Raw genomic sequence first — 13500 nt, 5'->3', positions numbered from 1 at the left:
CACTGAATCTTACTTAAAACTCTGGCTTTCCATAAAATGTTATGGGCTAGTTTCATTATTCCTTTAAAACTGCAAGTCCATCTACATACAATAAAAAGACAGCCTTGAAAATATCCTCTTAGAGATGTGTTTATTTTGATTATATGCAACAAATCAATTTACTGGTAAAGATGATGAAACTGGTTTAAAAATTTTTATTTTTCCTACTCTCTATTCCCTTTGTAATATGCAAACATACTAACAAAGGTAAAAATATTGTTCTTGGAAAACACCCTCTATGAAATAATGCCATTCTCACCAAAACTCCTATCTATATCTTTGAAATGAAATTTAAGAAAACAGGAAAAGGAAAGGAAGATACAAACACAGGGAAGGAAACAAAATTTTAAAAAGGTAGGGTAAGATAAACATACATATAAGTAGAAGCAGAATAATTTTTCAAAGGAGAATGATTTATTGAATTGAAAGAAAGGGCCAGTCCCTCCCTCCCTCCTTCCCTCCCTCCCTTCCTCCCTCCCTCCCTCTTTTCCTCCCTTCCTCCCTCCCTCCCTCTTTTCCTCCCACCCTCCCTCCCCACTCTTTCTTTCTTCCTTCTTTTACTTGTTGGTATTTCCTTTTTGTCTCCGCAGAATCTGAAAGGTTTCCTCTATATTTCTACCAGCTATACTGGATTAGAATTCAATTTCAAGTGCCCATTACAGTAGATGGACTTTTCCTCAACTGATTAATAATGTATAGTGGGGCTCAATATCTACCCAAAGGAAAATAAATCATAACAAAAAGATACTTGCACTAGTATGCTTTAGCACTATTGACAATAGCAAAGATATGGAATCTACCTACGTTTCCATTAACAGAGCTTGGATAAAGAAAATGTGGTGTGTACACACACACACACACACACACACACACACACACACCCATGGAATACTACTTATCCATAAAGAGAATGAAATCTTATCTTTTGCAACAATATGGATGGAACTGGAGGTCTTTATCTTAAGTGAAATAACTCAGAAACAAAAAGCAAATACAGTATATTCTAACTTATAAAGAGCTAAGCAATGTGTACAAATGGACACAGAGAGTGAAGCAATAGGCCTTGGGGACTAGGAAGGGTGGGAGGTGGAACAGGGGTTGAGAGATGAGAAATTACCTTATGGGTAAAATATACACTACTTGGGTAATGTTTACCATCACCAAGACTTCACCAGTACTCAATACATCCATGTAACAAAACTCCACTGGTACCCCCTAAATACATAAACAATTTTAAAAAGATATGTGGTGGAGGCAATGACTATCAGTGAGTGGGGAGAGCACCACAAGTCTGAGAGCTGAGTCCCATACCTGTCACTTCACAAGTCAGCGTAACACTCTGTTTCTCTTTTACCTTCACATCTTCCAATGTATTTTCACCCACAATATGAGTTGGCACTAAAAACAAACAAACAAAATAAGTAACAGCTGTAACAGCAAGGCTGCTATTTTATAGGTATCTATCCATGTTTTTATTAAGCTATGACCTTCAAAACAAATCCCCAATCCATATTCATTATTTGATTGTTAGAATGTCATAATATTTTGATCAATTCTACTTTTCAGACAGGTTATAAAGTTATATGCCATAAGTCCAATTATAATGAATTTTATTGTAATGTAAATCATAAAGTCTGCATAAAATTATGTCAACAAATCAGCAAGAACATTTATTCGACTTTTATTTCTTCCACTATAACTCTAATATGCATTCACATTAAACAAGTCATTCAGCCTTTCAGAATATTGTTGAGCAATTGTGAATTAAGATGGGCATTTTAATTTCTCCAAACAATTGCCGGATTGTCTCCAAACAATTCTGACATTGAATTCTTGCCAAGAGTCACAGTTTGGGGGCCAAATAACACAGGTATGAGATCAAGTGGCAAATAAATCCAGAATTTAAGCCAATTAAATTTTTTTCTAGATATTACGAACTATATAAGTACCTAATACTGAAAGCCCAAAGATTTTTCTTTCTTCACCAGCTGCGTTCCGTACGACACAAGTATATTGGCCAGTGTCTTCCATTCTGGTCTGCAACAGCCGTAGCATCCTGCCTCCTGCAGAAGCAAACCATCTTTTTAAGATGACTTAAAAAGAAAACTGAAACTTTGTAAGTCATCCAAGTGATGCTCAATTTAGGTACACATTTCATCTGTATGTTGTAGAGGCCCTTAAATGAATTTATGTCAAGCTTTTTAAAAAATCACATTTTAAACCTATATAAAACACAATAGGTGGTTCAGAAAAATCTTTTAGTTCAATGGATACAAATATAAATATAATGCTAGGTGACAGCAAACAAGAAATGTTATTTCACAGAAAAGGTCATGTTTAAATGTGATCTTAAAAGGTAAATATATTTTAACACATGAGAGATAATGATATGGTTTGGCTCTGTGTTCCCACCCAATCTCGTCTCGAATTGTAATCCCCGTAATCCCCATGTGTCAAGGGAGGGACATGGTGGGAGGTGATTAGATCATGGGGCGGTTTCCCCCGGGCTATTCCCATGACAGTGAGTTCCCATGAGATCTGATGGTTTCACAAGCATTTGATAGGTCCTTTACATGCTCTCTCTCTTCTGCCACCTGGTGAAGAATGTGCCTGCTTTTCCTTCTGCCATGATTGTAAGTTTCCTGAGGCCCCCACAGCCATGCAGAATGTAAGTCAATTAAACCTCTCTCCTTTATAAGTTACCCAATCTCAGGTATTTCTTTACAGTAGTGTGAAAATGGACTAATACGGATGCTATTGTGAGTGGAGTATGAATGAGGAGATAGAGGTAGAAAGTAGGCATGAGAAGTGGTTCCAAAAGCAGAGCAGGAGGAGAAAATGGGTAAGAGATGAGGCTAGATGGAGTATGGCCAGGTTGTGTGGGCCCATGAATGCTGTGATGAGGAATGTCGACTTTATTGTGTTCACTGAAGACCATGGAGTGCATAAACAAACAGGGCTCATGATACGATTTGTGCTTAGAAAGACAACTGTGATCAGGTGGTTGGGAACAGAGTCCTAGTTCTGCGCTGAACATGTAATATGGGAATGTCGGAAAGATAAGCAGACCAGACACCCAGATTTGGGTGACATCAATATATTACCATTACTTTCAATAGCAAAAACCACAATTACTTTTGCATCAACCTAATATAAGGAAGAGAGGATAACAAAGACTACCAGCTTTCAACTGAGTTTCATGGAATCCTAGATTTATATAAAATGTTATGGGGTCACCTCATGCACTAGTGATGCACTGCTTTTGTTTCTTTTTGTATTTTGAACATCTATGTAACATTTTGTTTGAGGAAATATTCATCCAAGAAATGCATGGAGACTGACAATGAAACTCTAATATACTGAGGGGTTTAATTTGAAGGGAAACTCTATTTAAGATAAAGCAGAGGGGCCAACAAACGAGATGAAACAAAACCTGCAGAGAACTAAGAGACACCCTTAGAGAACAAAGTCCTGGGCACCATTTGAGGAGTAAGGTCCCACAAAAAAAGGTCATTTCTTGGATTTTGTAATAATTTTCTAGCTGGTATATTTTTGCTTGGCACCCTGAATTTGAACTAAAAACAATATAATGGTTAAACATGAAATCTTCATGTAAATATTCACCTGGGTCTGGTTTGCTAGGAGTATTGGATCTGTTTTCTGTTTATATAAACACAAGCTGACATTGAACTTTTTCTATAAGCAACCTTCCCACCCTCAACCCACCTAAAGGTGAACTTAGTAGTATCTTATTTAGACAAACAAAGCTAATTACCTGAATGTAGCCTTTTTCCCGATTGAATTTATGTAAAGATAAATTATCTAAAAATGCTTTAAAAACTTATGTCAATTAGGGAAGGATTCAAGCACTCACTGCTACTTCAGATTAGTGAGATCATAATATGAATCCAGTTGAGAGAGATTAAAGCAATAGAACCTTTATGAATCACTGCTGGCTCTATAAACCTCAACCTCTTAAGTTTCATGATCTTCCTTTTCTCTTTGTTTTGTGGTCTTCTCACTTAATCCAGTGAAAACCAAAAATGGGTTCTGACAATAAATTATACTTCTATGGAGACGCTTCTTGTACATATTAAATTTTTATAGCAGTTATCTGTTTCTGGCAGATAACTTTATAACAACGATAGGGTCTTCACCAAAGTACTGCTTTTAGAAAAGCTCTACTTAAATTCTCAGGAGGACTAATATTAATAAAACAAAAGTGTTAGGAGACCGAAGACCAAGCAAGTAATATACCAGTCATTTGATTCTCATTTATCTATTGCACAACACAACATGTTCTGACTGTAAAACTGAATAACTCCTTTGGCAGCCCTACAAGGTGAAATACTTATCATGTGTTCACTCAGGGATCTCCAGCTGCTAGTCAAGCAAAACAAAGATAAAAGAGACCAAAACAGCACTCCTGTAAATTTGTAACACACTGGAGTACATCACTTTAGTTTGCCTTTTTCACTTCCAGGAGCTCTGTGCACTTACTATATTTAATAACGGTTCCTACTTTCTCAGTAACGGAACATTTTTTAAAAATCCAGAAAGATGAATATAATTTCAAGCCAAGAAGATAATGTGTTTAGGCTTTGGTAACCAAATTTTAATAAAATCTTTGCCATTTGTATGCATTTCTTAAGCTCAACAGAGACTGAGAGTCCTGTTAAGTTAAAAACATCATAGTGAGGACATAGGAAAGTTTCCCAGGACAGGGAGGCCACAGACCTTTACCAGGTTGTCTATGACAATAACAACAATAGGTATTGGACCATAGAAGCAAAGGCTGTGTTAACTGTTTTAGACATCTCATTTTCTCCTTACAGAAACCCTGAGGCAAATACTATTCTTATCACTTTACAAGTGATCACACCAAAGTTCGCAAAGTTAAGTAACTAGTCTGAGGTCATAAATACAGTGAGTATTATAGACAATAAATGTGGTTAATAGCAATGCACATTTTTCATTAAGCTCCTATCACTTATAGACCAAGACCAGGAAGAAACAGGGGGAACTTAGGTTTTTTAGACCTAATTATAGCACTGGGAAAGACTCTTTTCTGAATATGCCTTCAGTAGTGGTAATTAAAACTTAGAGCACATTTAGGGGAAGAGAGCTTACTACCACTTAAAGTAGCTCATCTTGACTTTAAGCAAGCTAAATATTCTTTTAAGCTGTTTGTATTCAGACACAAATCTGTCCCTAGAATCATCCATATACTGATATTATTTTTAACTTCTGAAACTAGGCAAAACCAACATAATCTTTTCTACACCATGGCTCATCGAATATTTAAATTTACTTTGGATTATATACAAAATACACTACAAGGTTTATTTTTCCAGGCTAAATACAGACATCTTAATTACGTGATAATTCCCCATCATTGTTATTTTTCTTTGAAAATACTGTCATTAAGCCTTTCTTCCTGTCTTTCTAATAAATTCTGCTAAGTTTATAACGCAAAATATGGCTTGCTTTTCTTATTGGAGAAAATATAGTTTATGTGGCAAAATAATGTATTTTTTTGTCTTGATAATCACATTGTATTTTAATGCGTACTGAGAAACTAACACAATTCAGACATCTTTTCATATTAAGAGTTTTGAAGCTATACTTCACCATAATTTCATCACTGGTTTGACTATAAGTGCAAAGAGATTATAAACTAGTATAATTAGAAAATTAGATAGAGGGCTATCATGAGTCTTATTTAACCTTCATCTTGTTAAGTTTAACCCAAAAGCTCCAGCATGAGGTGTGTTCGAATTTGGATGTCTTCAATCACACATTAGGTATTTTTCTAAGTATCTAAGCTCTTTATTAATCAAAAATTTGGCAAGATTATCTTAGTCTGTATCTGGTCATTACCAAAATGGGCCAAGTACATATTTCTGCAGCTTGACTTAAATATCTCTCTCTATGCTTATATTGATCTACAAACGACACACTATTTAGATTTTCCTACAAAATTGTATGAGCAATATGATCAATATCTCTTGACAATAAAGTCTTAGCTCACAGGAAACTATCACATCTTAGAAATGTAAATATCACTGAGTTAGTCATGAATACACTGAAATACTAACATTTGGTTATAAAGTTATTTTATATAACAGGATTCACTGTAGAGTTTGGATTCAATTTCAGCACTTCCTATAATTCTTTTCAAATTGGTTGATACTCATTGTAGCATGAATGCTTTGACATGTCCGTGACTGACGTAATCAGCAAATGCCAAGATTTGTTTTCTAACGGGGTCTAGAGATATTTGGAGATTTCCCATTTTCATATAGCCTCTTAGATTCTTTTAAATATTTTTTCTTAATATGATTAATGAGTATTACAGTAAGCAGCTGGGTTAAAAAAATAAAACAATAAAAACACTGAGAAATTTGAAATTAAGGAGAAGTTGTGGACATATGAAGCTAACAAGATTATAAGGCTACCAGAATTTCTAATACCTGAGAGAATCCTCACAGAATTGCTAACGCTGATAGGCCACCCATCTTTAAGCCAGGTTATGGAAGGCAGGGGAATTCCAGAAGCTTCACAAGTCAAGGATGCTGAGTTCTTTTCCACCACACTGATATTTTCAGGTGACCTATGGTTTCCTATGATGCTTGGAGGAGCTGTAAGACAAAATAAAACAAATAGGGAATGGAAATATTAGTTACCTGATATATATATTTGATATACTTGATGTTGTATATCAAATATCAAATCCTAAAATCCTAAACAGTGTATGGTAATAAGACTTCCTGATGATCTTCTGATCATCAGTAAGCAAAATAAGCAATCAAAACAATTAGCTCTGTGTGTGTGTGTCTCATTCCTGGAAGTAAAAATGTCACTTTTTCCCCAATCTTAGCAGTAAATTATTTTCATATTGTTATTCCAAGAGTGGTCAGTGATTTTGTGTGAGTTAGTCATCTCTTCTTTTTCTTTTTTTTTAAATTGCAATTTCAACTTTCATTTTAGATTAAGGGGATACACGTGCAGGTTTGTTACATGGGTATATTCTGTGATGCTGAGGCTTAGGGTATGATTGATCCCGTCACCCAGGTGGTAGGCATAGTACCCAATAGTTAGTTTTTGAACTCCTGGCTCCTTTTCTCCTTCCCTTTCAGTAGTCCCCAGTGTCTACTGTTGCCATATTTTTGTCCTTGAAAACCCAATTTTTACTACCCAGTTGTAAGTGAGAACATAAGGCATTTGATTTTCCGTTCCTGCATTAATTCACTTATGATTACAGCCTACAGCTGCATTCATGGTGCTGCAAAGGACATGGGTTTTGGTTGTGTAGTATTCTTTGGTGCATATGTACCACATTTTCTTTATCCACTCCACCATTTATTAATCAGCACCTCGGCGGATTCTGTATCTTTGCTACTGTGAATACGAATCACTCCTCTTTTCTTGCAAATTTATAATATGGATTCATAACCTTTTTAAAGAAAAGATTTTCTAAAAAATCAATCATCTAATCCTAAAAATTAAGAGCAGTCCAACAAAAAATACTGAAAACGAATTCATATTCCCTTTAGTGTTATGATTCCTATAGCTTTGGCACATACATTGGCTGCAAACTGCAGGATATTAACACTGAGCTTCACACATGTCCTAACTGGGTTCAAGTTACAAGATTTGTGTCCATTAAATTTACCAGTTTCTATAGTTCTAAAAATTATAGTTCAAATTGTACACAAAGTCATTGTCCCTGAGTATACGTATGTTTGGTCTATTCTTATTGACATTAATGACTCATTAATTAGAGTTAGAATATTAAAGCTGACTTCAGTATAACTCATGCCTAACTGATGATAAGTCAGTAAATTCTAAGGAACTTACATTTATACAAGCACACTTAAGTCAGCTAATTTGGAAAACACAAAATAAAGGAATTTTACTTGGGACGGCATTGGACCAAAAGCACTTGAAGACCATAATTTTCTACTTTACTGTGTGCTTTCCTTAAAGAATATCTCATATGTGCTTATTTCAGCAAGGTAAATAAGGCGAGGTCAGGCACAGAAGGATAAATGATGAGACTGACCCAGGGAAGAGGTATATATGTTTAAAATGATGGATTATAAATAAATGACTTTCAATACTTGAGACCTATACCTCCCATCCAGGATGCTAGAATATATTAGCCAGTGAATGGACATATTGACCCTCTTTATTCTTACCATGGACACTTAAGTCATATTTTTTGTCAGTCATTCCTGCTACATTCACAGCAACACACACATAACGGCCAGTGTCAGATACATGAACGTTCTTCAGCTGAAGGATGTGACCTTCATCCAGTATTTCCACTCCCTTTGCCTTAATCAAAGGGCGGCCATCTTTTATCCAGGTCACTGTTGGTTGAGGAATACCCTGCACCTTACACTCCAAGGAGATACTCTTCCCTCGTGTCACGATAATTTCAGTAGGGTGGCTGCCACTGTTGGTTATGGTTGGTCTAACTGTGGGTTGGAGGAAGATAAAAAACAAAACAAAACAGGAAATGTTTGCTTCAAGTCTTACATAGAAATTTTAGTCTGCCAAACTTAAATATATTTTTATGTTAAAATACAAACTACTAAAGAAAAGAATCAGGACTAACAGACATGATGTTATTATGCTGAGAGGTGGAATTCTTCTCCAATGTTTTAAGTGGGTTCAGACCTAAAATGAAGCTACTGACACAGCAAGAAAAGACTGCTTTGTTTGCTAACTGTCCACTTTTGAGAAGCTATACAAATATTTGAACTTATCACTTGCAGCCCTGCTTTACATAAGTCTTCCTACTACTCATTTAAAATACATACAGTAGCCTAGCTTACAACCCAATGTCTGCTACCAACTCCTTTCTTCCTTCTCCCTTTTACAATATGAGTTGGAAAAGCTGAGACAGTTTCTCAGTCTTGCTGGAAAAGTGGGGTAACCACATGAATGAATTTAGGCCTATAAAATCTAAACAGGTCTGCTGGGGATTTGGGGGAAAATCTTTTGCTCTCCTGGTAAAAGAGAAAGATACCAGCCCTTTCCCTTCCTCTTGCCTTCCATGTGGAATTGGTACCATGATTACAGCTACCATCTTGGGGCCATGAAGGAGGGACAAGGGGAATGCCAGAGCGCCTATCCTGATACACTTAAGCTCTGACCAATTCCAGTGACTAATGCTAACCTCTGCCACCTCATTATATGAGAACATAAACCTTTACTTGGTTAAGACACTGATAGCCAGTTATTCTGTTACTTGAAGCTGAATTCACGTATCACTGGAACAAAACTAGATCAATTCTAATATATATGTGTGTGGGAAGAAAAGTGGGCCAGTGTCAGTAATCCTGTCTTCTAGTGCCCATCTTACTACTCACAAGCCAAGCAACCTTGTTCAGCCAACAAAACCTCTCTGATCTTAAATGTCCACATATACGGCCCGGCACGGTGGCTCACACCTGTAATCCCAGCACTTTGGGAGGCTGAGGTGGGCAGATCACGAGGTCAGGAGTCAAGGCCATCCTGGCTAACATGGTGAAACCCTGTCTCTACTAAAAATACAAAAAATTAGCAGGGTGTGGGGCGGGCGCCTGTAGTCCCTGCTACTTGGGAAGCTGTCAGGAGCATCACTTCAGCCTGGAAGGCAGAGGGTTCAGTGAGTGGAGATGGCACCACTGCATTACAGCCTGGGAGACAGAGTGAGACTCTGTTTTGTCTTATATATAATAGCTCATATGAAGATTAAATGAGAATATAACTGTCTTAAGCACTCTAAGATCTTATACAAGTAAAGTATTCTTTAAAATAAAGTATTTTTATATATTGTAAATATCCCCTATGGTAAAATGCTCCCCCTTCCCCCTCCACGTGTCCAGTATCTGCCCTCAACAAATTACAGCCATATTGATGTGTCTGCCATTGGTGAGCTAATGCAGAGTGGACAGATGTATAGCCGAATAACTAACAGCCAGACAGAAGTACTTGCTCTCCAGTTATGTCAGCACAATTTAAATGTATGCGTCATATGATAGTTGCAACCATACCATTTTGAATGAACATTGAAAATATTAAATACGGTAAATGAGAAGGATGAAAAGATTTAAAAGAAAATTGTGCTAAAGTCTGGCTCATCATCAACTTACTATAAACTTGCAGATTGTATTCTTTCTTTATGGTTCCGGCAACATTCGACGCCACACATGAATAGAGTCCTGCATCAGGTTTTTCAGCAATTGAAATTTGTAATTGCCTGCCCCCAGACAAAATTCTAACTCGCCCCATGGAATCAGTCAGCACTGGGGAGCCTGCAAAGAAGTACAAATGGCAGAATACGAGGCAGAAATTTAAAGCATTTTTTATACATCACTAAGTATGATACTTGTTTATTTTGTTCAAGTACATAAAAGGCAAATGACAGTGTAAAATAATCCTGCCCTAGTGTTTAAAATGAAGGAGCACTAATATTTAAATGAACTGAAAATGTAAATGATCTGTCTGCTACTTAGTGGCTTAAAGAGATGTTGATAAATGAATTGAAATCTGGTCAAATGCAGAATTCAATCTTAATATACATTGAAAACTGTCACAGAGAAAAAAAGTTACTTTTTAATAATATGAACTTTTATATTCAGGAGGTACAAGTGCAAGTTTGTTACATAAATCTGTTGCGTGATGCTGAGGTTTGGGGTATGGCTGAACTAATCACCCAGGAAGTTTAAAAGTTATTTTAAAGAAAATTTTGTTCTTTGAATGGAGGATTCTCAATGTTTATAGCTGCCCTATAATGTATTTGGTTCAAAAATAATCAATTAATGCAGAAAATTATTTTTTCTAGGGAGGGGTTAATAGTCTTAAAAAATTTCAGCTGGGTAGTGTAGAAGTATCACATGTTGCACATTTCATATAAAGCAATTTTGCTGTCCAGCATTTAGTATGCAAATGAAAATTTGTTTAGAATCTGACACATTTGTCAAACAAATATCCATCTTATATTTTCATTTAATTTTGTAAATTTCAAGGATGAAAACTGACCTTTCTTCTTCCAAATGAGATTTGGGGGTGGAATACCACTTGATTCACACAGAAGACTAATAAGATTCCCTTCAATGACTGTAAGTTGAGTCAGTTCATCAGAACCATAAATATTTGGGGGGACTGGAAAAAAAAATATTATTTTTATACTTGTTACATATAAAATTTTCCTAACAGTTTACATGGAGGATAAAAGGTTTCTACTCAAATGACATAAGGAAGCAATTGGGATACAAAGTTGACATCAACGTCATATTAAAAGTCACCTGTCAGATGTAGCATAAATAGCTAATAGCAGACTTCCCATGTACACAGATATAAATTATCAATATATTCAGAATGGCATAAAAAGAAGCTACTTTATTATAACTTATAAAATATGTTAGCTAATAGAGCTATTATAAAATGTATATTTGATGCATGATACTTAGATACCTTGCATCAAAAAGCTAAGGCACCTACCAAATTTAAACTTAGCCTAGTCAGCGTTGCCTAGCTAGCTTTGATATCTCAATAGTGAACAGAACTAGAAAAATAAAGCATATAACATATACTAAAGAACAGAGGCAAAGGGTTTCATCTAAAGAAAGGACATATTACCTATTTTAGTTTGCACAGTCTGCTTCTCTAGTGGCCTAAAGCTTTTCCCTGGAACCTTCAAAGTGAATACTGACTACCCATGATTTTCTCAAAGGGGCTGAAGACTGCAGCTGCTGGCTGAACTCTCCGTAAAGACACTTCTTTGGCTACAGGACTGTCAGCTGGTAGATGGCTTGTTCTTCCAAGTTCCTGAGAGTTGAGGAGTGGGAGAATCCTCCTCAACCTCCAGTGTGACTTCCGGTCAATGTTCAACCAACCCATGTAAAAGCTTCTATTCCTTTGAGGTTCATATAACCAATATATTTCTCTCTCTTTCTCTTTTTTAAAAATCCCATCTGTAAACCTGTCATTCTTCTTTTATTTGCTGAACAGTTTGATACATGTTCATATACTTTTCATACATTCTGTATGAACTTAACATCCACAGGCATAACCAGTTTAAATACTCTATCTACTAGAGTAGATCAGTCCCTGATCTATTCATCCCATTCTCCATCAGAGGCCATACCATGGCCCTTCCCATCATCTAGAACACTCCTCCTGGAATTTTATAAATTTAGGTCTCTTTCTGACAACTTCTCTCTTCTTTTGGCTCTCTTAATTATTCCCAATTCTCAATTCATTGGCTTCATTGAATCTCAAGTGCTTTCACCTCTCAGAAGTCCCCCTATCCAGCTGCTATTCTTCTGTTTACTGACTTCTCTATTCAGCTTAGATTTCATAATCAAGTCAATGTTCGCAACTACCTTGTAACTTTGCCCTTCTTATTTGGCAACACTCATACTGTGGATGAATCCTGCAGTTTACTCTGTTGTCACAGATACCACAGACTGAAAGTTACAGAAGAAAATGACACAATTGCACAGATTGCCACTACTATAAATTCATGATCTCCATTCTAAACTCTACCCTTCTCTACCCCCATGGCTTCTGTTTATACAAATACTTGAAAATCTATAACTGTAATGGAGACCCTCTCTGAGGTCTAGACTTTTATATCCAACTAACTACTTGATATCTCAACTTGGATGCCTGAGAAGCATTGTCAAACTTGACGCGACCAAAACTGAACTCAGCCCCCTTTGTTCCTTCCCACAGCCCACTCGGCTAAGCCACACACATCCATCCTTGACTCTTCTTGTTAACATGCCTCTTCATCGAATCAACTTAATCATGTGATTCAATAGATTAAACACATCTGGTTTCTTCTTCTAAAATACAGATCTAAGCAACACAGTCCTCCTTTAAATCCCTTTATCACCTTTAGAATCAAATTCATACTTTTTAAATTGATTTAAGAGGCCTTCTTCAATATGCCTGTTTTTACCTTTCTACCTAGTATCTCCTCTCCTTGTATTGCACTAGGCTCCACAGTGAATGATATTCAGCTCGGTGAATACAGACAGTATTCTCCAGGACTTTGCATTGCTTTTACCCTCTTCACAGAGTTAATGCCTACTCATCCTTAAGGGCTCAATTAAATGTGTCTCATATGCTTTTCTACATAATCACCTATGATAGCTCTTAGGAGATTTAATTTTGACTACTTAAAGATATTTCTCCACCAGCCAACTATAAGTTCTGTGAGAACAACAGTGTTGCCTTTCTAATTGCTCTATGACCACACATGGCATAGTGCCTAGAACATGGAGAGCATACCGTAAGTATTTTTTGAGTCAATCTCTCCTTGAGGTCTCAGCTTTCTCCCCTATCATTCATTCTTATATCCATTGCTTTCTGCTTTCCACTACTGCATTGCCTTTTTTTTTTTTTTTTTTTTTTTTTTTTTTTGAGACAAAGTCTCTTTCTGTCTTCCAGGCTGGAGTG

General features: G+C 36.3%; 1 protein-coding gene across 3 annotated transcripts in view; it reads right to left on the bottom strand.

Annotated features, from left to right (window-relative positions):
- Positions 1-13500, bottom strand: part of HMCN1 (hemicentin 1) — a 455928-nt gene that overhangs the window by 126982 nt on the left and 315446 nt on the right. For all 3 annotated transcript variants that reach the window (XM_017524525.2, XM_017524527.2, XM_017524530.2), the window contains exons 43-48: positions 11074-11196; positions 10185-10346; positions 8241-8522; positions 6513-6680; positions 1989-2102; positions 1351-1437 (exon numbers count right to left, since the gene is read on the bottom strand). In XM_017524525.2, the coding sequence (XP_017380014.1) occupies positions 1351-1437; positions 1989-2102; positions 6513-6680; positions 8241-8522; positions 10185-10346; positions 11074-11196 (936 nt within the window). The remainder of the gene's footprint in view (positions 1-1350; positions 1438-1988; positions 2103-6512; positions 6681-8240; positions 8523-10184; positions 10347-11073; positions 11197-13500) is intronic.

This window comes from Cebus imitator, unplaced genomic scaffold (genome assembly GCF_001604975.1).
Source record: "Cebus imitator isolate Cc_AM_T3 unplaced genomic scaffold, Cebus_imitator-1.0 Scaffold33, whole genome shotgun sequence".
In the NCBI taxonomy this organism is placed as follows: domain Eukaryota; kingdom Metazoa; phylum Chordata; class Mammalia; order Primates; family Cebidae; genus Cebus; species Cebus imitator.
This window is presented reverse-complemented; position numbering and strand designations above follow the sequence as displayed.